Below are 24,105 nucleotides of genomic sequence, written 5' to 3'. Positions count from 1 at the left end.
AGACCCAGATTATTAAAATTATGAATGAAAAAGGAGAGGTCACGACGAACACCATTGAAATTGGAAGGATTATTAGAAATTTTTATCAACAGCTATATGCCAATAAACTAAGCAATCTGGAAGAGATGGAATCCTTCCTGGAAACCTATAAACTACCAAGATTGAAACAGGAAGAAATTGATTTCTTAAACAGGCCAATTAATTATGAAGAAATTGAGTCAGTGATAAACAACCTTCCAAATAACAAAACTCCAGGCCTGGACGGTTTTCCTGGGGAATTCTACCAAACATTCAAAGAAGAAATAATACCTATTCTCCTAAAGCTATTTCAAAAAATAGAAACAGAAGGAAAGCTACCAAACTCATTCTATGAGGCCAATATTACCTTGATCCCCAAACCAGGCAAAGACCCCCTCAAAAAGGAGAATTACAGACCGATTTCCCTAATGAATATGGACGCCAAAATCCTCAACAAGATACTTGCTAATAGAATCCAACAGTTCATTAAAAGGATTATCCACCACGATCAAGTGGGATTCATACCTGGGATGCAAGCGTGGTTCAATATTCGCAAATCAATCAGCGTGATACATCATATCAACAAGAAAAGACTCAAGAACCATATGATCCTCTCAATCGATGCCGAAAAAGCATTTGACAAAATACAGCATCCTTTCCTGATTAAAACCCTTCAGAGTGTGGGAATAGAAGGTACATGTCTCAATCTCATAAAAGCCATCTATGAAAAGCCTACTGCAAATATTATTCTCAATGGGGAAAAGCTGGAAGCCTTTCCCTTAAGATCAGGAACACGACAAGGATGCCCACTCTCGCCACTATTATTCAACATAGTACTAGAAGTCCTTGCAACAGCAATCAGACAACAAAAAGGGATCAAAGGTATTCAAATCGGCAAAGAAGAAGTCAAAATGTCTCTCTTCGCAGACGACATGATACTCTATATGGAAAACCCAAAAGAAGCCACTCCCAAACTATTAGAAGTTATAGAGCAATTCAGTAACGTGGCGGGATACAAAATCAATGCTCAGAAATCAGTTGCATTTCTGTACACGAATAACGAGAACAAAGAAAGAGAAATCAGGGAATCCATCCCATTTACAATAGCACCAAAAACCATACGTTACCTTGGAATTAACTTAACCAGAGACGTAAAGGACCTTTATTCTAGAAACTATAAATCACTCTTAAAAGACATTGAGGAAGACATAAAAAGATGGAAAGATATTCCATGCTCATGGATCGGAAGAATTAACATAGTTAAAATGTCCATGCTACCCAGAGCAATCTACACTTTCAATGCTATCCCGATCAAAATACCGAGAACGTTTTTCAAAGAACTGGAACAAATAGTCCTTAAATTTGTATGGAACCAGAAAAGACCCCGAATCTCCAAGGAACTGTTGAAAAGGAAAAACAAAGCTGGGGGCATCACAATGCCGGATTTCGAGCTGTACTACAAAGCTGTGATCACAAAGACAGCATGGTACTGGCACAAAAACAGACACATAGACCAATGGAACAGAATAGAGAGCCCAGAAATGGACCCTCAGCTCTTTGGGCAACTAATATTTGATAAAGCAGGAAAAAACATCCGGTGGGAAAAAGACAGTCTCTTCAATAAATGGTCCTGGGAAAATTGGACAGCTACATGCAAAAGAATGAAACTTGACCACTATCTCACACCATACACAAAAATAAACTCCAAATGGATGAAAGACCTCGATGTGAGACAGGAATCCATCAAAATTCTAGAGGAGAACATAGGCAGCAACCTCTACAACATCGGCCAAAGCAACCTTTTTCATGACACATCCCCAAAGGCAAGAGAAACAAAAGATAAAATGAATTTATGGGACTTCATCAAGATTAAAAGTTTCTGCACATCCAAGGAAACAGTCAGAAAAACTAAGAGGCAGCCCACGGAATGGGAGAATATATTTGCAAATGACACTACAGATAAAGGACTGGTATCCAAGATCTACAAAGAACTTCTCAAACTCAATACACGAGAAACAAATAAACAAATCAAAAAATGGGCAGAAGATATGAACAGACACTTTTCCAATGAAGACATACAAATGGCTAACAGACACATGAAAAAATGTTCAAAATCATTAGCCATCAAGGAAATTCAAATCAAAACCACACTGAGATACCACCTTACGCCAGTTAGAATGGCAAAAACAGACAAGGCAAGAAACAACAATTGTTGGAGAGGATGTGGAGAAAGGGGATCCCTCCTACATTGTTGGTGGGAATGCAAGTTGGTACAGCCACTCTGGAAAACCGTGTGGAGGTCCCTTAAAAAGTTAAAAATTGAGCTACCCTATGATCCAGCCATTGCACTACTGGGTGTTTACCCCAAAGATACAGACGTAGTGAAGAGAAGGGCCATATGCACCCCAATGTTCATAGCAGCAATGTCCACAATAGCTAAATCGTGGAAGGAGCCGAGATGCCCTGCAACAGATGACTGGATTAAGAAGTTGTGGTCCATATATACAATGGAATATTACTCAGCAATCAGAAAGAACAAGTTCTCAACATTTGCTACAACATGGACGGCACTGGAGGAGATAATGCTTAGTGAAATAAGTCAAGCAGAGAAAGACAACTATCATATGATTTCTCTCATCTATGGAACATAAGAACTAGAATGATCAGTAGGGGAAGAAAGGGATAAAGAAAGGGGGGGTAATCAGAAGGGGGAATGAAACATGAGAGACTATGGACTATGAGAAACAAACTGAGGGCTACAGAGGGGAGGGGGGTGGGGGAATGGGATAGACCGGTGATGGGTAGTAAGGAGGGCACATACTGCATGGTGCACTGGGTGTTATACACAACTAATGAATCATCGAGCCTTGCATTGAAAACCGGGGATGTACTGTATGGTGACTAACATAATATAATAAAAAATCATTATTAAAATAAAAAAAAAATAAGTTTTTGTTTTGGAAAATAATCACGTTTCATTAAAAGTGGCATTTGTGTTAACAGTAGTGATATTTAAAATTTTTGCTTCAATTTATATCAATAATAAAAAACACCAAGAGATACTGCCCAGGAATATAGAAATCTCTTTGATGTCAATACTTTTTAAGACTACAAAGGTCTTAAGGCCAGGAACTCTGGGAACTGCTGCACAGAGTATCAGAGGTCATGGTCCAGGACCCACCACGGACAAGATGTGTGATCTTGACAGTTCCCTTGGCCTCTCTGTAGAAGGTAGGATGGCATAACGTCAACGCGGGCCAACGACACGTGCCCGCTCCGCGCCGGGTGCCTGCCTAAGCTCTCTGCGTGCTACTGCATTTAATCCTCACAGCCCCCTTGGAAGTAAGTACCGTCATTTGGCAAATTTTACAGAGGACAGGGAGGCACAGAGAGATGAAGTAACTTACCTCGCGCATGGCCAAGCTGTGATTCAACCCCAGGAGGCCCAGCTCTGTATCCTGAACCCACGATCACCCAGCTATGTACCCTGCCTGTAGCAGAGTCCCCCTGCAGAGAGGGAACTCACATTCTTGTGACTCAATCATTTCATTACTAGGATTTTCCAACAGCCGTAGCAAGTTGAGCGGCCCAGTGGCTCAGATGTAGACCACATGCGTGCCTGAAAGATCCCACGTGACCTGCTGTAAAGGAGGCTTCCTGACTTCACTACTTCCGAGGTTTAAATTCGAAAGCGGCTTCTCACCTATCCTCCACGTGGGGAGTGAACCCATTTCTGCTGTGGGCACAGGGCACTCGTACGTGATTACGTGGGTATCACGGCCAAGATGCAAAACGGTTTGGATCTAGGTACTGAGGACAGAGAGAAGAGTAACAAGAAGGAAATACAGAGATTTAGAAAAGCAAATAGAGTATAAATGGGGAAGTGCCAGCTTGGAAAGCTCAGCCTGAACGCAAGGGTAAACAAAGGACTAAACAGAGAAGGGCCGCCTTTTTGTTCTAGTAGTCAGAAGCTTACAGAGAAGATTCTATTCCGCCTGAGGTGGAGGAAAACAAGGAAGGGCGGGGTGGTGGGTTGAGAGAAGGTGAACTTCTTACTTCAAAGACAGGAGATATAGAGGCCTACAAGGACCTGAAGTTGAGGGTTTTGGCTGAAGGTAGTAAACATGGGGAAATGGCCAGGGACATTCAGAGTCAAATAAATCTGAGGTTTCAGTGCGAGCCTAGAAAATACTGGACTTCCTGTCTCTAAGACTTGGAATTTCCCCTTTTGTGTGTAGCTTACCCTGACAAGACTTTTTCTTTTTAAGATTTTATTTATTTATTTGACAGAGAGTGCGAGCACAAGCAAGGGGAGCTGCAGGCAGAAGGGAAGGGAAAAGCAGGGTCCTGGGATCATGACGTGAGCCGAAGGTAGACGCGTAACCCACTGAGCCACCCAGGGCTCACTCACCCCCTGTGACAAGACTTAAGAGTAGAAAACCACAGGGCGCCTGGGTGGTGCAGTCGTTAAGCATCTGCCTTGGGCTCAGGGCGTGATCCCAGCGTTCTGGGATCGAGCCCCACATCAGGCTCCTCCACTGGGAGCCTGCTTCTTCCTCTCTCACTCCCCCTGCTTGTGTTCCCTCTCTCGCTGGCTGTCTCTCTATGTCAAATAAATAAATAAAATCTTAAAAAAAAAAAAAAAAGAGTAGAAAACCACGTGTGCATTCCAACTGTCTGGGCAAAGCCTGAACACCCTGACGTTGCAGGCACACAGGAACACAGGGGCCAGGATTTCAGGCCCTCGGTCACAGATGACTGTCACAGCAGCAAAAGAGAGCAGTCGTGAAAGCCTGGAGATGTGTGTTCTGTGCCTGCTTCCAGCCCGCCACTTCAGAATTTAAACAGACTATTTTTACTAACAACTAACAGACATATTCACAATAAGAGTCTTAAAGTAGTAAAAGCTGAAGAAGATGGAGCCATCCTACAGTGACTGTCACTGATCCAGGGCATGTCGCACAAATCAGAGCTACAGAGGTCGTAACAGAACACCTGGTCTGCGTTGATGGCTCTTTGTAGTTACACTCACCCACATGACCCTGCTGTAAATCGCAGACATGCTTTTCCAGCACTGTTTTCTTTATGCCTCAAAGCATGAAAGCATAGTCTAAAAACACGGAGCTGCTGCTTCTGCAAGAGCCCTAATGAGTCCCTGTTGGCTCTACCACTGTCATTTTACCAAATGTTTTCTCAAAGTTTATTAAAACTTTATTTTTTTGAAGATTTTATTTATTTACTTATTTGAGACGGGGGGCGGGGGGAGCAGAGGGAGATGGACAAACAGACTCCATGCTAAGTGCAGAGCCTGAAGTGGGCCTTGACCCCAGGACCCTGAGATCATGACCTGAGCGGAAACTGAGTCAGACGCTCAACCAACTGAGCCACCCAGGCACCCCAAAACTTCATAGGCTATGATTTCTAGACTTAACATATATGGTTTTTAATAAAAGTACAGTCCTCAAAATATCAGAGTCATTATCTTCATCAACAAAGTGAGAGGCATCCTGGGCCTTTTGTTCATTTCACAATATTTTCAACTTTACGTTTTTCTTTCCACAAAAATCTGAAGCATTAATATGTGCATATTCTAGGGGTGCCTGGATGGCTCAGTTGGTTAAGTGGTTAAGCATTCGACTCTAGATTTCGGCTCTGGTCACGATCTCAGGGTGGTGAGATCGAGCCCCGCATCGGACTCTGCGCTCAGCAGGGAGTCTGCTTCTCTCTCTCTCCCCCTCCCTCTTCCCCCCCCACCCACTCTCTCTCAAAAAAATAAATCTTTAAAAAAAAATATGTGGGTATTCTAGATTACCCGGCTGACAACCTTGCAACCAAGCACTCCCATACTTCGCCCCACACAGGTTTTATGCTAGGACCAAGCAGACGCTACCCCTCACAACTTCAATACCCTCCAGCTAAAGCTGGCCTCCACCGGACAAAGATGTGCTCAGCCACGAGACGGCAAAACGGCTTGAAGGTATGCAGTGACGCTGCAGTGATTTTTTTCCTTTCTTTTCCTTCTTACAGACTTTATTTTTAAGTAACCTCTACACCCAACGTGGGGCTCAAGTTTACAACCCCAAGATCAAGACTCACGTGCTCTACTGACTGAGCCACCAGGCACCCCTCTACAGTGGTTCTGACACAGAAAGGGAATGACACAGAAGCAGCATAGGCAAGCCAGACCCCACTAGAAGCAACGCGTACCAGAGTCACCTTGCACCCAGCTCTTTCCAGAGAAAAGCCATCTTTCATTAACTTTGGTGAAGGTTGGTAATTTGATTTTGGTGTATGGTTCATTTCAATCTAACTTCTAAATTTGTTTTGACTTGGTAGTTGTGTAAGATCTGTAAGTATATGCTATTGTAAATTTGCAAATACCTAATTATAATTTTTAAAAAACCTCTGGGAAATATGAGAACTTTATCCCCTTAAAAGTACTCTATTTACTATTCAAATTCAAGAAATAATGGCCTAAATATAGGAAAGCCAAAAGACCCTATTGCTCAAAGCCTTTTAGAAAATAGTCGAGCTTCCAGCAGTGCCCCACTGGCGCCATCTGGTGGACACATTTGAATAAGCACCCAATGGTTTGCCAGAGCATTACAGGGAAGGGAAGCCCAATTCCAGGGCCCTCAGAACCAGGGAGTCAGACAAGATGTTTAAATGATGTCTGCATTAAATGTGGGGCCATGAATAAGCACTCAGTACTGCCTCAGAGGTCTATTTCACACCTTATCTCTTCAGCCTGCAACCCCATCTCCCAGCTTCTGCAGCTGCTAACCTGGCTTCTTGCGCAAGAAAACAGGCACTAATAGAGACCCATTCCACCTTCCCGCACCCCATCTACCACCTGCCAGCAACTGTCCTTCCTCCTCTGCCTTCCCATTACCTCCACGTATGCTCCAGATCACAGTTCCTCTCAGGCAGCCAGTACTCCCTACCTGTAAAAGTCCCTACTCCCGTCTCCCACATTATCAATCTCCCTGCAAGGGCTTCTCGGGGAGCCCCTGCTCTGACTCTCACCCACCCCCTCCTTTCCATGGGGTCCAGCACAGGGTGGCCTGTCCCAGCCATGAACCAGGTCCCACCACTCCCAGGCCCAGAGCCCCCAGTGGCCCCACACACTGAGACTGCACTCTATGCTGCTGGCCTGGCCCAAAGGCCTCATTTATCTGGCCCCTCCGCCCCTCCCCAACAACCCCGATTATGAAAATCTCTGGGCTCCAGCCCTATCAGCCTTCCTGTGATTTTCCAAATACACCAACCATCCCCACCTTTCAGCCAGTGTCTGTGCCACTCTTCCCCAGTGACTGTGTGGCTGGTACTTGTCGTCATCAGGGCTAGCTCAAATGCCACCCCCTCTTCTAAATATCGTCCCCCGTCTCCATTGCTCTAACCTGGTCTTATTTTCCTCAGAACCATACCACTATTTGAAGTTACCTTGTTATTTGCTGTCTGTCTCCCTGCAAAAAGCGTATCACCGCACAAGAACAGAGCCTTCTTTGTCTCATTCGTTGTTAAACCAAGTACAGAGCAGGCTCTCCATGCCTGACCCCATTTTCCAGATGATGAAACTGAGACTGAAGAAATCCAGCAATTTGACCAACATCACATAGCAGTACAGCCAAGGCCAGGGCTGGAACCCATGACCAGCCAGTCCCCTATCCCATGTCCGTACTTTGCTGCACTGGACTGTTCTATGTCCAGCTGTGCAGTTTGAAAAAGATGTTCCCCTCCCCCTGGCTGTCCCCCTGGATTTGAACTAGCTGAGATAGAAGCCAGCAGTGTATTGAGTTCTGATTTCCCTGTGTGGGCATCTTCAGTCACTCTGAAACTTTGAGCATAAACCAAAATACTCATTGTGACTATATTCCTTGAAACCTGAAACGAAGCAGAAAGAACCCCTTAAGACACCCAGATGCTGCCCCAGTATGAACATGCTGCTGTGGCCTCCGCGAGAGGGCGGGGAAGAGTCAGCAGCTGAGACCATTTCCACCTAGGACAGACACACTTCAGAACGAGCATCCCAAAGGTCAGGAAAGAGCACCTCAAAAGGTTTGGATCCCAGCTAAGCAATGAATTCCACATTTCCAATTATTTTTTATTTTTTTAAAAAGATTTTATTTATTTGAGTGAGAGTGAGAAAACATGAGTTGCGGGGGCAGAGGGAGAGGCAGAAGGAGTCAGACGATGTGGGGTTCGATCCCAGGACCCCGGGATCATGAGCCAAAGGCAGATGCTTACCTGACTTAGCCACCCAGGTGCCCCTCCAATTATTTTTTTAAAAATGATTTTGCATTTTTTCACTTCCAATTATAATTTCCCACTTCATTAGCTACTATCCCTTTTTTTTAACCTCTTAAAAATAGTCGATGTTCTTGTTCATAACCTTTAGATGAATAAATGATAATATCTTTAAAACACCTTATATGTGGTCATAGCATCAAATAGGATACTCAGTCATGGGCCTTCCCCACTCAGTGGTTAGAATTTAGGGCCAGAGAGGGACTAAAAACTATTTTGTAACGACGATGTGAACTAAAGGTGACTACAAGCCAACATCCATCCGCCACCTGCTGCTACCCTCTACGGCAGCGACGACTTTATGGAGCACGCGGGCGATGCCAAGCAGCTTAGAAGCATGACCTCAGTTCGTCCTCATTTCACAACCAATGATCCAGGGGCAGGATTCTCCCCATTTCACAGATGAAGCAGCCGACTCCGAGCGTAAGTAACTTAAAGAGAGTAAAAGGCCTAACGCCTGACCCCTGTCTCCTGTCCAAAGCCAGGGCCGTCTACCACACCGCCGTCCTGGTAACTAGGAGGGGGCCTACTTGTTTGCGATGTGGGGACCGCGCCCAGCTATAGGACTTGTACATACGGACAGAGCGGGTCCAACTGCGGATAAAATAATCAAATCCACTTATAACACTTCAAGTTAAAGAAAGCAACGGATCACCGCAATGGGCGAGGGTGGCTCCGTTAGTTAAGAGTCTCTCCGGCCCTACTACTTCTCAGTCTCAAGTATAAGAAGGGAACGTTTGGTCGTACAGGCCTTACACAAAACGTGGGTCTGACAGACCTTTATGGGATTGCACGTAGAACGTGGCTGTCCACTGCACGGTCTCTGGAGCCCAGAGTCCCCGGGCCAGCGTATTCACTAAGAGCTTGCCGGGAGCCCAGCCCAGACACCTCTCTGCGTGCTGCCATCAAACGGGATAACGCAGACGCTGAATCAGCACAGCACTGCGGCAGGTGCTCGAACACGCGGTTCTGGCTGCCCACGCGGCATCCATCGCCTTGTCTGCAGCTAAGGAACAGTACTCTTGGGGCGCCTGGCTGCCTCAGTCGGTGAAGCATCTGCCGTTGGCTCAGGTCGTGATCCCAGGGTCCTGGGACGGAGCCCTGCGTTGGGCTCCCTGCTCAGCGGGGAGTCTGCTTCTCCCTCTGCCCCCTGCTCCTTCTCTCTCTCTCAAATAAATAAATAAAATCTTAAAAAAAAAAAAAAGAAAGAATAAATAAAGAACACTACTCTTACGAGGGGCAGTGATGTGCCTAGCTCAAAGCCACCGCTTTCCAGCCCCCTTGCAGCTGGACGTGGCCACGTGCCTCAGATCTGGCCAGAGGGACGCAGGCTTCGCACTATATTGATGTCCGGGAAGGCCACAAAAGCAAGCGGATTCGGCCAAGAAGCTGCTTTTGCCTCTTGCCACCTTCTTCTCTGCTTGCTAACCATGCGTGTAGGCACGAAAGCTAGAACAGAAGTCACTGAGGTGACCCTGAGGAAGGAAGGTACTTGCTGAGGACAGGGGGTCTAAACTTAAAAGGCGAGCTTTCTGCTGTCCCTGTGGAGTCCCTTTACCAGCCACTGACGGCCCACCCTCCAATCTTCCCGCGACCAAGAAATTAACTTCCACCCTAGTGATGCCACGGTGACTTCCGGAGAGGAGTCCTCCAACCCTGGTGGCCAACAGAATTGCCTGGGGTACTCGGTGAGCACGCAAAGGCTCAGGCCCCACACTACTTCACGAAGCCTAGGTTTCCGGGTGCCAGGTGACACTGACACCCACCCAAGGTCGAGAACCACCACTTTAGCTTTTCTATCCCACGCTGCCTCGCAGGAGCTGACTGCTTCCTGCAAGGGCCAGCCCCAATACCGACGACATGTCGTCAAAAGCACTTTTATAACCTCCTAATTGTTTTATTTATAATGGAAAGCAATCCCAGATCTGAATGGGGTGGCCCGCTGCCAAGACACTTTCCCATCCACCCTTTTAGGACAGGGCAGATGGTGGTGGACATGCTGCCCACCCGCGGGCTGCCTCGGCCTTCCCTCCTCTTCCCTAATCTGACCAGTGCCTGTTCCACTCCTTGGCATGCTGCCTGGGGCAGCGCAGGAGAGGGCTGTCTGGGGGCAGCCGCCAAGCTTTCTCCTTGGCGGTTTTTGCGGGAGCCTTAGCAATGTTGTCATATCCCCGGAGAGAGCGCTCCAGCCCCTCACATTCACTTCCCTTACCTTGATCAGAAAGGACAGGAAAGGACTCGGCGCTCTACGGGGTTGGCCTTGATCACTGCAGCTTTGCCATGCCAGCCTGCCCACCTTGCAAGCTAGCTTCCTTAGTGAGGGCTCAGAGTCCAAGGATAACATTTGGAGCTACCCCCTCCCATCCACAGGTTACTGGTTCAAAGACAGAGTTTTCCTGAACAGTTTTCTGGCTACCTAGTTGTCTGCCTGCCCCACCCAACCAGTAACCTCTTTTCTCGATCTCAAGTACAAAAGGACAGTTTGTGCTCTCTCCTGCTTCTCTTTTCTAAAGTGTATCACTTTTTGTTTGTTTGTTTGCCGGTAGAGCAATATCACGCAGGTGGATTGTAGGAAGAGAGACTTAGAGACCACCACCTCAAAGAAAAATGTGGTCCTGACCTACCTACATAGAAATTAACACGATTCTTAAAAACCCCTATTTGTTGAGCTCAGAGAGCAATTATAAAAATATGACTGTCTATATCTGGCTCTTTCTTTATATTCAGTTCCTAAAACTTCAAGCAACCACCCACATCTGTCTGCTCTGGGCGAAAGCAGTTGACGAACAGGTAATGCCCTTTTGGATGCCAGCTGCATAGAGAAGTCCCACAGACAAAAGAAAGCTCCCAGGTGAATCATTCGCCACACCCTCATCCATCCCTGGAGGGTCCCCTGCACCAGGTGGCCCTAGCTAGAAGACCCTAGGCTCTACATTGAGTTGAGGGTAGGTAAGCTACACCCTTAGGGCCTGTTCCAGGAAAGCTAAACTGCTCACTCTCGTAGGGGCATATGCAGGCGGCTGAGAACCAGGCAGGGGCAGGGATCTGCCCCGGACAGAAACCACCCCTGACACCAGGGACTCACTTTGTATTTATTTCTGGTAGTGAGTGGAGTTTGCAGAGCCGCCTCCTCCCCCTCGGATGGCGTGGACGGCCGTTGGAGATGATGCCGGGTAGTGTCCAGGGCGGATGGGCTTGGCTGTATCCGACAGAAAGGACAGAGCGTTCAGCCTGGGCTTAACTGGCCACACCCACACGCCCACGGGTCACATGTGAAAACCAAGATGCACAATTTTTATCATTATAATTCTCATCAAGCACCAGACCTTTCTGAAAACAGGATGTCTGCCCTCCTGACAATACAGTTGGCTAAGCCAGGGCACCCAATGGTTAGGGGACAGAGAGAACTTACATATCAATTACTTTAATTCTAGCTGAGGAAAATTAGAACGACTTTGTTTTATCTGAGGCAGATCCATAGGCAACACTTGGGTTCCAAGGGCATCCGCATAGCCCCTGAAACTGGACGCGGATTTCTGCCTGTGATGCACTTTTCTGGGAAGGCCCTCCATAGTTTCCGGATTTACGAAGAGCATGAAATCCAATAAATGCAATGAAACATTAATCTAAGTTACGATCTAAAAACTAGAAACATGAAGTTGTTGGTTTATAAAACATCTGCACAGCATTATCTGATGGGAAATAATATCACATGTTATTGGAGGCATTTCAGTAAAAAAAAAAAGAAAAGAAAAAAACACTCTCTAGAGAACATTCCTAAATCCCCTTGCTGCGTGTGGCTCCATCCTGGGAACTATAACTTAGCAGCTACACCCCCATACCCCCCACGGGCAAAATGCCCAAATCCAGGTCTGGCAGGGGCTGGACGTCCAAGAGCCTTTCCCGGCTGGGATCCACACCCTGCTCCCCGAGGCCAGCCTAGCTCTTTCCAAGGTGCTTCCAAACGTGCCCTTGCAAGTGGCTTTCCCTGAGGCTCCTGGCTACACCCCGCCCCTTCATGTTCTGCCTGGTACAGAACAGAAGGCGCTTTTGGGCCTTGCTGAGACACAGCCAAGTATTCTAGTACTTGTGAGAATGTACCTCTGTTTATAGCCAAATACCTTTAGCTGACAGCCTAAGTTGGCCACCTTCTCTGCTCAGCTCAGCAGCTCTGAAGACCGCAATGTAGGCTGCAATCTCCCGGGGTGAGGAAGCAGGTGCCTGACACCGCCATTCTCCCAGGAGGAACGCAGGGCGCCTGCAGGCACTGGCGAGCCTCACCCCGCCGGCCTGACCACAGCCTGGCAGATGTTCCTGAACATAGTGCTTCTGCTTAGCAGAGCCCTGCCCTCCAACAGGGGCGCAGGTGAGGGGCACACCTACCGATCTGGGCCGAGTGGGCCCTCCTGGCCATGTTCTTGGCTCGCACGGCCTCCTTGATGCGATCCACCTCCTGCTGGTAGCGCTTGCGGTCCCGCATGGCGTTCTCCTTGGCCTCCTTCAGCGCGCTCTCCAGGGCCTTGACGCGCTCCGCCGTGGCGCGCAGCCGCTTCTCCAGCTTGGGCAGCTCGCAGCGCAGGTCTGCGTTGTCCCGGACCAGCTGCGGGGAGAGCGGACGGGGGCAACTTACTAAGAGGGCGAGGGCGCCGGCAGGAGGGGCAGACGGGGACAGGCGGGGACTCTGCGGCCAAACAAGCAGCCCCGCCAGGTCGGCGCGAAAGTCCCTGTGACACCAACGCGGGCAGCACCGAAGGAACACGGCAATCCTGTACCCTGGCCTCCAATTTGCTACACACGACTCGTGTGCAAGGAAGTGGGGAGGGTGCAGGATGAAATTAAAAGCCATTTCCGCTCACAGGAAGCTTTCAGGCTTGGGCAGGATTTACTTCCGACTTGGTTTGCGTGGGTCGGGGAGCCAGTGTGGGGAAGCTTGGCTACTCAGGCACTAGCATGTGAAAGCTGAGCGATGTTGGGCAAGTTCAGAAGCACTGGGTACGGGCGTGCATGTTCTAGAGCTCTCTGTAGGCCTCCTCCTGGGCAGGACGCATCATCTCCACCAGCATGCGGTTTGGACCCACTTGGCAGCAGATCCAGAAGCTCACAGGTAACTCTGAGATATTGCGCCTTCTCTTATTACCTAAGACCCTCAGTTAAGAAACAATGGGTGACACAGGTGCGTTCAGGGTGGTCTGGCCGCAGACTGGTGGTTGCCAGAGGAGAGGTGGGGGAAAGGGTGAAAGAGGTGAAGGGGATTAAGAGGACACTTATGGTGATGAGCACTAAGTAATGTATAGGATTGCTGAACTGATACACTGCATCCCCAAAAACAACACAGCACTGTCTGTTAATTATGGAATTAAAAAAATAAGTACAAATTTTTAAAAATTAAAAGAAAATGAAGGAAAATTTTTTAGAAAGGAAGAAAGGAAAGAAAGAAAGAGAAGCAACAGGCTTGCCCTGGATTTAAAAAAAAAAAAGGCTCAAGAGCCGGCTCTATTATTTCCTGACATCTGACTTGGTAAAGTCATCCAACCCCTACACGTCTCCGGTTTCTCACCCATAAAAAAGGAGAGTATATAAGAGGACCATTGTGTGAATCCGAGCGGATGCAGAAAAGTTTTGAAAATCGGAAAGCGCTGGATGAAGGTTACCTATCCCGAGGCCACAGCCCCAGTGCCTGGCAGACAGCAGGTTTTTAATATTTATTAAAACATTCAGTGAATTCATAAATAAAATAATTAATGAATTTCAGAGCCCTATTTCAAATTAGTGAACTCAGACTGCAGTTTCTGCTTCTATATTTCTCATCAATAATTTGATTGAATGACTTCAACCATGTTGACTCTGTCTTCCTCCCTTTGGGGAAAAATGCCATCCTAGGTAACATGGAAGAGGACGTAGGCCCAAGAGAGATGTATCCCCTTAACCATGCGGTCCAACAAGTTGAACCATTTTTATCACATTCCAGATCTTTAGGATTTAAGGGAAACAGGAACATTGCAGTATTTATACAGAAAAGAGACAGACAGCTGCCTAGATCACCAGTCGGTTTGGCCATGCACTTTGCTGTCCCTCTAGATAAACTCCAGAGCAGCATAAGAACTGGAGAGGATGACCAAGAAACAGGGCGACAGAGCAGAGAGAAAACGGAGCAGGTCACTTCCTCTCCTGGTCTCTTTCCTCGTCTGCAAAAATAAGGGGCCTGAATCAGCCCAGTGGTAGTCACTTTGCGTTCTGTGCAGCCTGTGGGTCTGGGACTGGGACCGGAGGCAGGACAATAAGGCAGGGTTCTGAATACCCCCCTTCCCAAACCCCAAGAGCTCAAACTCCATTCCTTGCATCTGGCTTCGATGAAAGACTTTCATATATAAGGGAAGTCACTGAAGACTAAATAAAGGACTCCAAGGACCCTTTTGGATTAATGTCCCCTGGTGATATAGAGTGCTTTTATCTTTAATGTCACAGCCTTCTCCCGGAACTGTGGCCAGATATAGTGGCGCTTCTTTCCAGGAGAGTAAGAGAAGCAGAGGAGGCTAGCACAACTCTCCTACCTGTTTGTGAACCTTCGTGAGCTGCTCCAGGTTATTCTCCAGGAAGGAAATTTTCTGCTTCTGGGCAGCACTGCCCCCTCCGTCATCGCTGTCCAGCTCCACACTCTGCACCAACATGAGGGGTCAGCGGGCAGCCATGCCCCCAGCCCACCCGCAGCCCCAGCACAAGCTGGACAACGTTCTAATTCTTCTTATAAAGAACCACCACCCCAATTCCACCAAAGTTTATTCTGAAAGTGAAAATAAAGAGAAGTTCTAAAAATTGAGACTCCATGACCTTCCCAATGAATTCCCTTGTTTGGTGTCAAGGGTTTTCCGAGCATTATAGTTTAGAGAATTGAAAACAAAACAAAACAAAACAAAACAAAACTTTCAATCTTCCTTTGAAAGATACAGATTAGTTCTCTCTGTGAAATTTACCTCTCCCTTGCAGGTGGGTAAACAGACTTCTTTTCAAAAGAACTGTTCCAAAACTCATTAAGAAGAACCAGTGTGAAAACATAAACCCAAGACCTAAATCCATTTCAAACGTCCCAACTGAGATAAGTCACCAAGCTGTTGGGCAAGTGCCTGTGGTCCCACGGGGAAGTCTCAATGGCCTTTGCTTGTCCCTTCAGCTTCCAATCCCATGAAATTACTTAATGAATCCATCTCAAACTAGTCACAGCATCTGAGTGCTGTGCTAGATAAACTTTTGAAATTCATCACATGTTGAGATGGACAAAAAATGCCCTCCTGGCAAGGCCATGCTGAGTAGTCAGATAAGCTGAGAAACACCTGTGCAAACACATCCTAGAGCCCCAAAATGGCAAGGCATCCTTGCTGCGTCTGATTACAGAGGAGACCATCGTCCCTCCTTCTGAGAAGTGACAGCTGCACGCAGATCTCAAACCTGTGTCTCTTCCATCTACATCCAGGGTTCTCAAACTTTGCCCAGAGGAGGGTTTGTTAAAACTCAGCTTGCTGGGGCGCCTGGGTGGCACAGCGGTTAAGCGCCTGCCTTCGGCTCAGGGCGTGATCCCGGCGTTCTGGGATCGAGCCCCACATCAGGCTCCTCCGCTATGAGCCTGCTTCTTCCTCTCCCACTCCCCCTGCTTGTGTTCCCTCTCTCGCTGGCTGTCTCTCTGTCTGTCAAATAAATAAATAAAATCTTTAAAAAAAAAACAAAAAACAAAAAACCTCAGCTTGCTGGGCCCCACCTCCAGTCTCTGCTTCGGTGGACCTGGGGTGGGTTAGAGAATGTGCATGTCTAGTGAGCACCCCGGGGGTGCCCGAGCTGCTGGCCAGATAACCACCCTTTGAGAGCCACGGGTCTACAAGTAGGCCCTTCCTTGAGAGTTCATATCATGAAATCAGGGGGGCCTGATCTTAAGCTCCCCTGGACTCCCTTCCTCCCTCTGACAGAGCTTTTCTAGTCCTTGCCATAATCTCTGCAGGCTCCCTCTCTGTCCCCTCTGCTCTGGCCTCTCCTTCCTACCCGGTCCAGGTCTGATGGTCATTTCTATTTTGATGACTGTGGTCACTACCTACCTGCCCCACTGCTGCCATTAGGCCCTTAAACTCTCCTACCCTTCTCTGCCTTTCTTTATTTTCATTTCCAGGCCTGGAACCATGCTATCAGAGTCCACAGCAAATCCACGCTCTGACCTTCAGCTGGACACTCACACCAATGCTCAGCCTTCACTCATCCCTGACAAATCCCCCCAGGCTGCCTGGGCTTTCGCTAGGCTCTGTGGCCTCTGCATTGGCCCCCCTCCTTCTCCATCAAGGACAGAACCTCCACATTAACTCGGAAGATCAAAGTCGTCGGATGCACTTTTCCATGGTTATGTATTGTCCTGCAAACATCTCCAGCTTGACTCTCCACTACTCCTCTCTGGGAAATTGTATCCCTTCCCCTTACCAAGCTGATACATGCATCCACGCTATTAATTCTGTCCCACTCAGATCTGACACCATCACCCCCCTCCTCTTTTGTATGTATTTCACCTCTTCCCCTTGGCTCCTTCACACAGATGCACATGCACACATGTGCGTACTTTTCAATACACCTCCCTTCCATCCTGCTACACAGCTGGGTATGGCCCATCGCTCCTCCTCAATCACGTTTAAACATATTTAAAGAGGAGTCCCCCTGCCACTCCCACCCTTCCCTCCTTCCTGGAACTTCTGCAAGCTGGTCTGGGATTCACTATACGGTGACTCCCCGAGATCACTGTGGGAGGCACGAGGATCAATGAAGCCCAGATTCAGAGGTCACACGACCTGGGTTCCATCCTACCTCCAGCTCTTCCAGCTGTGTGACCTTAGGCAAGGTACTTAACCTTAGAGCCTATCTCCACTAAGACAGAACCGAACAGTAAGAACCACTTACACAAGGTTGCCAGGAAGAGCAAGTAAGACGCACGTGAAAGTGCTTCATATGCTCTGAACCAGCCGCTAACGGCCCTTCATGGGCAAACAGGAGGCTCCTGCCTCTAATCTCTCCAGGATTCTAGCACTGCTCGCCAAGCTTCAGGGCAGCACTGCCTGACGAGACCCCTGGGTTTTCCCGGCATCATGCACGGCAGCTCTCGCACTGCAGCCACGTAGGTGTGCGCTCGTTTGAAATGAAAGGCCAGGGAGAGGATTATAACTTCCTCTTACTAAGAAGAAAAAATCAGATGGAAAAATATTCCCAAGTACTTTTTTTTCTTTTTTTTGCCTCCAGTACATTCTTTGAATACATTTTCTGGCATGAAATAATTAATTTTTAAGCACAACCAGCCCAATTTAAGCAAGTGATATTTCAACGGCAAATGATTCTTTCTGTCCATCTTTTCTTTTCTTCTCAGCCCTGTTCACACAAAATAGAGCTCACCTTTTTAACCCGGGCAGTCAGATCTTGGACGAAGAGTTTCCGGAGGTTATGCAGAGTCTGCAGTTCCCGACTCTGGAAGAGAAGATTGTGAGATTGCCAATGAAGTGGGAGACACCTCGAATTCAGGCCACATTGGGCACCAGACCATCCCCGTCTGGTTGCCCCAATGACGCAGACGGCTCCCACCTGCTCTGCGAGCCCACCATCCAGGCCATGGTGCTCCCCCACTACCCCCTGGCTTTCCCACCACATATTTCCATCCCTCCAGCTGTCTCAAGACTGCCCCCAGGGGCAGAGACTGGGAGCTCAAACCATGAACTGTAAACTAGAACAGAGCCTATTCATTTGCGCTGTTCTAAATAGAACTTTTCTCCCCTCAACTACAAAAGTTAACGCGTTTTCTCACAAAAATTCCTAGTTGGCTGTGTTGTACCAGAACAGATTCTTTCTTTGCTCTAATTTATCACGTACACATTACACAAAATGTCAGCAAGTCTAAATGGAAAGTTACCCACAATCTCTCCCATCCCAGCGGACCAACATTTTTCATCTTTCCACGCCCCCCTTTGGCCCTGGGCCAAGTGTGCCGGCTTTACACCACTAAGCTTGTGGGTGAGGCAGGTAGTGGGCCTCCTCCCCATGTAACCCTGGGCAACCCACCTAAGCTTCCTGCACCTCACCTCTCTTCTTTGTAACAGGAGGATAAATATAATGGTTGCCTCACAGTGTTGTCGAGATTAAATGTGATAGTCCTTATAAAACTGTTACAGCAGTTTCTGGCACATTGTAAGTGCTCGGTAAACATTACCTACCATTAACTTATCGATGCACCATATTTGACAGCTATTTTCTTCAGTAGGCTTTTGTTGTTTCCCTTTGTTGTCCTAATATTGTTACGTTGTAATTAACTTCTTGGGGGCAATCTTTTCTTCTTTTTGAGTTATTGTCTACAAATGAACCCTTAGGTATTAGATTGCGAAGACAAGGCTCTGAGTCAAACCTGGTGACCTTTGTTAGCAAGATCAGAACACCAAAACAGTTCCACCCATTCAGGTCTCCAGGTTCTTAGTACTAGAGATATGGTTGGTTCCTTGCAAGGTACTTTCCCGTGAGGGAAGAGAGAGAAACTTGCATTTGAACTACTCAATTTGTCTAAGTTGACCTGCTCTTAACACATAACATCAAGGGATGCAGCTCGCCCATGTTCACAAGAAAAAGGAACAGGCTATACAGCCATGGGAACACTAACATTCTTGGAATAAAAGTTCTATGTTAATTTAAGTCTTGTTACCGGGTCCAAGTCTGCAATTCGGTGTTGAAATAAGAAGCACCTAAAGTCAATTGCTTCCTCAGATGAGGCAAATGACTGTGCAGGAAGCCAAATAGGCCTGTTATTACGGATACGATGCACATGGCACCTGTCTGAGGCCTAGCTGCCTTCCGGGGCAGGTGCAGGCGTGCAGCTCCGCGCTCACATTTACACACCAGGCCCCTGCCCGAGGATCCCCCTGCCGCCCGGCCCAGCCCCTGCACTGCATGCTCTCCCGCTCTCCTGCTTCATGGATTTTATTCCTGACTGAACTGTGACCGTAGTAAACATTGTCCATAAAAAAGCCACCACACCAAAGGGAAATGAGAAGACACAGGTCCCTTGTCAAAGGGCCAGGCATTTCCTCGGGGCCCAAAAACCCAATACTCTGAAGTCCTGAGTTTGGCACCTTTATCTCATTCTTGTTTGTTCTTACGTGTATTCAACAGTTCAGGAGGGGTGGTTAAAAATCTTCAAAACAGTTTGTAAGTTGCACATTTAAGCTTAGGCAGCTAGCATTTGGCTTCCCGCAGCACTGAATCTTCCTCCACGATATCATCATTTCCTCATCCCATCTGACTCACTTCCCTGAAACTTCCCTGTCTCAGGCCACTGCCCTCTGTGTAAAAGCTCAGGGCTCAGCTTCCTGTCACGGGGGACAGCAAGGATGAGCCCAGAGAGGTGAAAACACAAGGCTCACTAACAGCAGGAGAGGCCCAACCCCAGAGCCCAAAGGGTCCTGTTAAAGCAAGATGGCTGCCTGGGGCCCCAAGACACCCTCGACATCTTCCAACGTCAACCCCTGGAGTGGGCTTCAGACTCCAACCCCTGCACAGACTCCAACCCCTGCACAGCAGGCTTCACACACACACACACACACACACACACACACACACACACACACACACACCCGTCCCACCCAAATACTCAAGAAGCCAGAAGAGGCCTTGTGTTAAGGAGAGTTCAAGTAAGGGCAGCCAAGGGCAGCCAAGGGCAGCAAGTCTGTCACTGAAGAACATTTACACCTTGGGGAGGATTCCAACAGCAGGTTAGGTGAAAACATCCAAGTCTAAAATGACACATGTGGTAGGGATCCAATTTGGGGTTTCATATGTGGATGTGTGCGATGTGTGTGAGTGGTGAGTGAGAGCAGGAGAGAGAAAGGGAACCAGTGTCAGTGGGTCTGTCCCTGTGGGTAAGCGTGTGGGTGGGAGGGGGCAGGGATGGTGGGTGAGGGTAGTTCATGGGTGGAAGGTACTGAAATGTCACTTATCTCTGGCTAGTGGGAATTTTAAAGTTCAATATTTTTCTGAATTTTTAGAATTACTGTAACTGTGGGTATCACTTCTCCTGTAAAACGACATAGATGAGGCAACTTCATGGCTTCATTTCGGTTTCCCTAGAGCCAGCGGGCATCTACCATCTTCTCCACCATGTTGGAAAGGCCCAAGATCCTTTGAGTCACAGTCATCTTACTTCTATCCTGAGTGGACGGTGCCCTCTGTCCCTCCACCTGGCTTTGAGGAGCAACTAACATCAGCCCAGGAAACAGAGTACACAATCAGGTCCAACCCTGAGCAACCATCTGCCTTCAGCCTGGGGTCACCGGATTCTTGGGAGGCAGGCACAGTCCCACATAAATTCATATGACACATGAATGGAATCAAAATGTATGACTATATCCAGGCCGCCTGGGTGGCTCAGTTGGCTAAGTGGCCAACTCTTGATTTTGGCTCAGGTCATGATCTCAGGGTCCTGAGATCGAGCCCCGTGCATGCAGTCTGCTTGAGGATTCTCTCTCCCTCTGCCCTACCCCCGCTTGTGTGCGTGTGCTCTCACTCCCTCTCAAATAAATAAATAAATCGTTTAAAAAATGTATGGCTGTATCTAAACAATAGTCTCTCTGTTGTTTTATCATGTGAAATGACCGGACATGTTTTCACCGAATTGAGAGGTTCTATTGAGACAGCCTGTCTTCAAACACAGGCTGTGTGGCACTTTGCAGAGCTCTCAAGAGCCAAGAGCCCTCAGAGCAGCTGAAATGGAAGTCAACCAGCATAGACAAACCTCATGAATTCAGATGCAGAATGGAGAAAAACAACCAGGATTTCAAATGATGAGGGCTTCTCATCTGTCACTCTTGTGCCCCAAACTCTGTAGGGCTCAAGGCCCTACCTGGCCTACAACCGCTCTTGTCTTGACCTTTCTACTTCTTGTCTCTTCCCTGCATCACCGACTTTCCTGCTGTTCTCCAACATGACAACCCCGGGCTCACCTCAGGGCCTTGGCACGGTCTATTGCCTCTGCTTGGAAGGCCCATCCCCCAGACATCCCCATGGCTTGTGCTTTCACCTGCTTTAAGTCCCTGCTCAAATGTCACCTCCTCGTGGGACCTCTGCACTTTCTATACCCATGTAATGGAGGTCATGCTTTCCTTCCTTATTGTTCACTGCCTGTCCTCCCACCCCCAGCTGAAGGCGAGCTTCACAAAGGCCAGGGTCTTATCTTTGTCATTTATTGATACAACCCAAGCACGTAGAAGAACACCAGCCTTTAGTAGGTACTCTTAAATGTTGAATGGAAATAAGTCACAACGTGCAAAGTCGGTAAAGTTTCAGGCATTGATTTGCAAGTCAGTTTCACTCTCACTCAGGGCCTCTATTATAGCGCTATGGATGGATGGATGGATGGATGGATGGATGGATGGATGAATGGATGGATGGATGGACGGACAGATGGAGGGACAATTAATCATGGTATCAAGAGCTGGGGAATTAATTCTACAATTCTCACTTTTACATGGGATATTTTGTCTAAAATGGTGTGTCTAAATATTTGTATTTGTCTTAATGTCTAAATATGTGGTATTTGCCTAAACAGTTTCTCTAAAACGGTATGTCAGAAAGGTGGGCATAGATCAAGTTTTAGAATACACAAATTCAACAAATCACAAACTAATCGGGTCTTTGGGACTAAAACAAGTTGGAAAACATGCTGACGTACCACTGTCTCCTCCAGCCCTTTGAGGTCCTCTCTGGCTTGCTCCCTTTTATCATTGAGCAATCTAAAAAACAAAAAGGAGTCATGAACCACCAAAGGCACATCAGAGATTTCCAGACATCATGTGCACCTACAGATAAATCAACAAAACCAACCATCTCATGCAAATAGGCTCTATTTTTACATCGGCCCAACCTAATCAGAATATTTAGGAATCGGAATCATGGAAGTAGACTTCCCTAAGACTCCGCGGGGAGGAGAGAAAAGAGAGGAAATATTTCAAGTGCACTCACAAGAGCTTTTCCAGTTTCATCTCCCTCTCTTGGTCCTCTACTTTCAGCTTGTTATAATCAGAACTCAGCTTCTCCTGTTCCAGTTGCAGTTTCTGATTCAAACTGAAATTGAGGGAAAAAAGCAATACATTGTACAGGAGTCTACGATTCCGAGGCACGCAGCTAAAGACACGGTTCTGTTCCGACCCCATTAGTTCTGTGTGATAAAGGCAGCAATTCTGGAAGATTCTGAGGGATCAGAGAACAACCTCACAGCTTCCTCCCTGCCCAAGTGAACACTAATTTCTGGGAACATCTCAGAGGCACGAAACATAAGGCTTCAAGAATATATTTAGAGTTGGCTTGTGCAAGAGCTTTGGGGGGAAAATAATGAGCTAGGCAAAGGGCTGGTATTTTAAAATAGAGAAAGAGAGCACAGTCAGAAGAATTCGGCTTTGTCTGCCCTACGGACGGCATGCACCCACTCAGGAAATCTTATTTGGCCATTTCACCCTACCCTTCTTCTCTGGTCCAATGATCTGAAAACATCTCCTAAGTCCAAATTTCTGGCTGAAACAGGGGCAGTGCCACTGTGTGAAGTCTGCAAGAAGGGGTACAGAGAGAGGAAATACAAAGAAAGCCCAGGGTCTGCTGCAAAACCAGAAACTTGCCATCTGGTTGCGGGCACTTGGTCAACATCTGCACGCAGTATTTATAAAACCTTTTGTCTGGCCACGCCTGTGCATCCGTAAAAGAACAGATTCCACGCTATCTGAAGGAAAACCCAGAGTCTGTTTGGAAGGCGCAGGCCAAGGAAACTTCTCCAACTACTAACTCACTCAACAACCCTAACAACCCTCCCTCCTTCTCTCGTCCCTTTCCCCGCCCCCGTCCCCCTCCAGCTGAACATGTCAAGGGGGATTAATCATAATAAAGAACGCAGGACATGTCTGAAGGGGAAAGAACAACATGAGTAACAGCACGGGGGTGGTCCAAAAGGAGGAGGGCAAAGACGATGCCAAGGACTTGCCTCAGGTAGACAGTGTGCACCGAGCCCAGATCACGCCACTCACACTTCGCTTCGTTACCATTCTCCTCTCAAAATGCAAATGTGCTGTGTGAGCAGCTTGGACACGACGGAGAGGGATCTGGATCAGTAGCCTGCAGAATTAAACTCTAACTCCAGTTTGCTCCCTACTTAGCAGTGTGACCCTAAGAAACTCATTTAACCTTGCCTTGCTTCCCATACAGAAATCTGGTTCTTTATCTACAGAAAGTGGAAGCGGAGGGAGGCTTTCATCTAGATCTTGGGGGAGGGGGGTTAGTGGATGGAACTGTATTTCAACATAACTGGTTTTCTTCATTTTCCCTCATCTTTTATTTGGGGGCATTTAAAAACATTATTCTGCAAGGAGGTGCAAAGATCGCCGAGGGACTCACTGCAAACACCTAAGCGCCTCAAGGAGAGGACCCTGAAGGCACTCCCCAGCTTGCTGCCTTGTTTTGACAAGGAGGAGGGAAGTTGAGAGAGGAGGAGGGGAGAGGTCATTATGGAGCAGGGGTTCTTCAGTGTTGGTGACAGGATGGGAAAATGGCCCTGAGGGGGGTGACACCAGAGACAAGCTGCAATGACGCCATCCTGGCAAAGGCCCAGGTCCACGAGCACAGACACAGGTCCCTGAGAAGTGTGTGCATGTGACCCGGTGGCTTGGGGCTGTGCGGGGGCATATTCATGTGTTGGGTGAGGAGGCAGCAGGAGCTGACTGTCTTCGCTGGAGTACTTAGCAG

The 24,105-nt window shown here is 47.7% G+C and overlaps 1 protein-coding gene across 3 annotated transcripts in view; it reads right to left on the bottom strand.

Moving 5' to 3' along the window:
• KIF5C (kinesin family member 5C) overlaps positions 1-24,105 on the bottom strand; it is a 157,365-nt gene that overhangs the window by 11,194 nt on the left and 122,066 nt on the right. For all 3 annotated transcript variants that reach the window (XM_045782189.2, XM_045782198.2, XM_087860631.1), the window contains 6 exons: positions 22,339-22,440; positions 22,049-22,109; positions 17,737-17,808; positions 14,877-14,981; positions 12,709-12,925; positions 11,411-11,524 (listed from right to left, as the gene is read on the bottom strand). In XM_045782189.2, coding sequence (XP_045638145.1) covers positions 11,418-11,524; positions 12,709-12,925; positions 14,877-14,981; positions 17,737-17,808; positions 22,049-22,109; positions 22,339-22,440 — 664 coding nt within the window. In that variant the 3' untranslated portion in view covers positions 11,411-11,417. The remainder of the gene's footprint in view (positions 1-11,410; positions 11,525-12,708; positions 12,926-14,876; positions 14,982-17,736; positions 17,809-22,048; positions 22,110-22,338; positions 22,441-24,105) is intronic.

This window comes from Ursus americanus, chromosome 1 (genome assembly GCF_024610735.1).
Source record: "Ursus americanus isolate L20-20 chromosome 1, mUrsAme1.1.p, whole genome shotgun sequence".
NCBI lineage: Eukaryota > Metazoa > Chordata > Mammalia > Carnivora > Ursidae > Ursus > Ursus americanus.
This window is presented reverse-complemented; position numbering and strand designations above follow the sequence as displayed.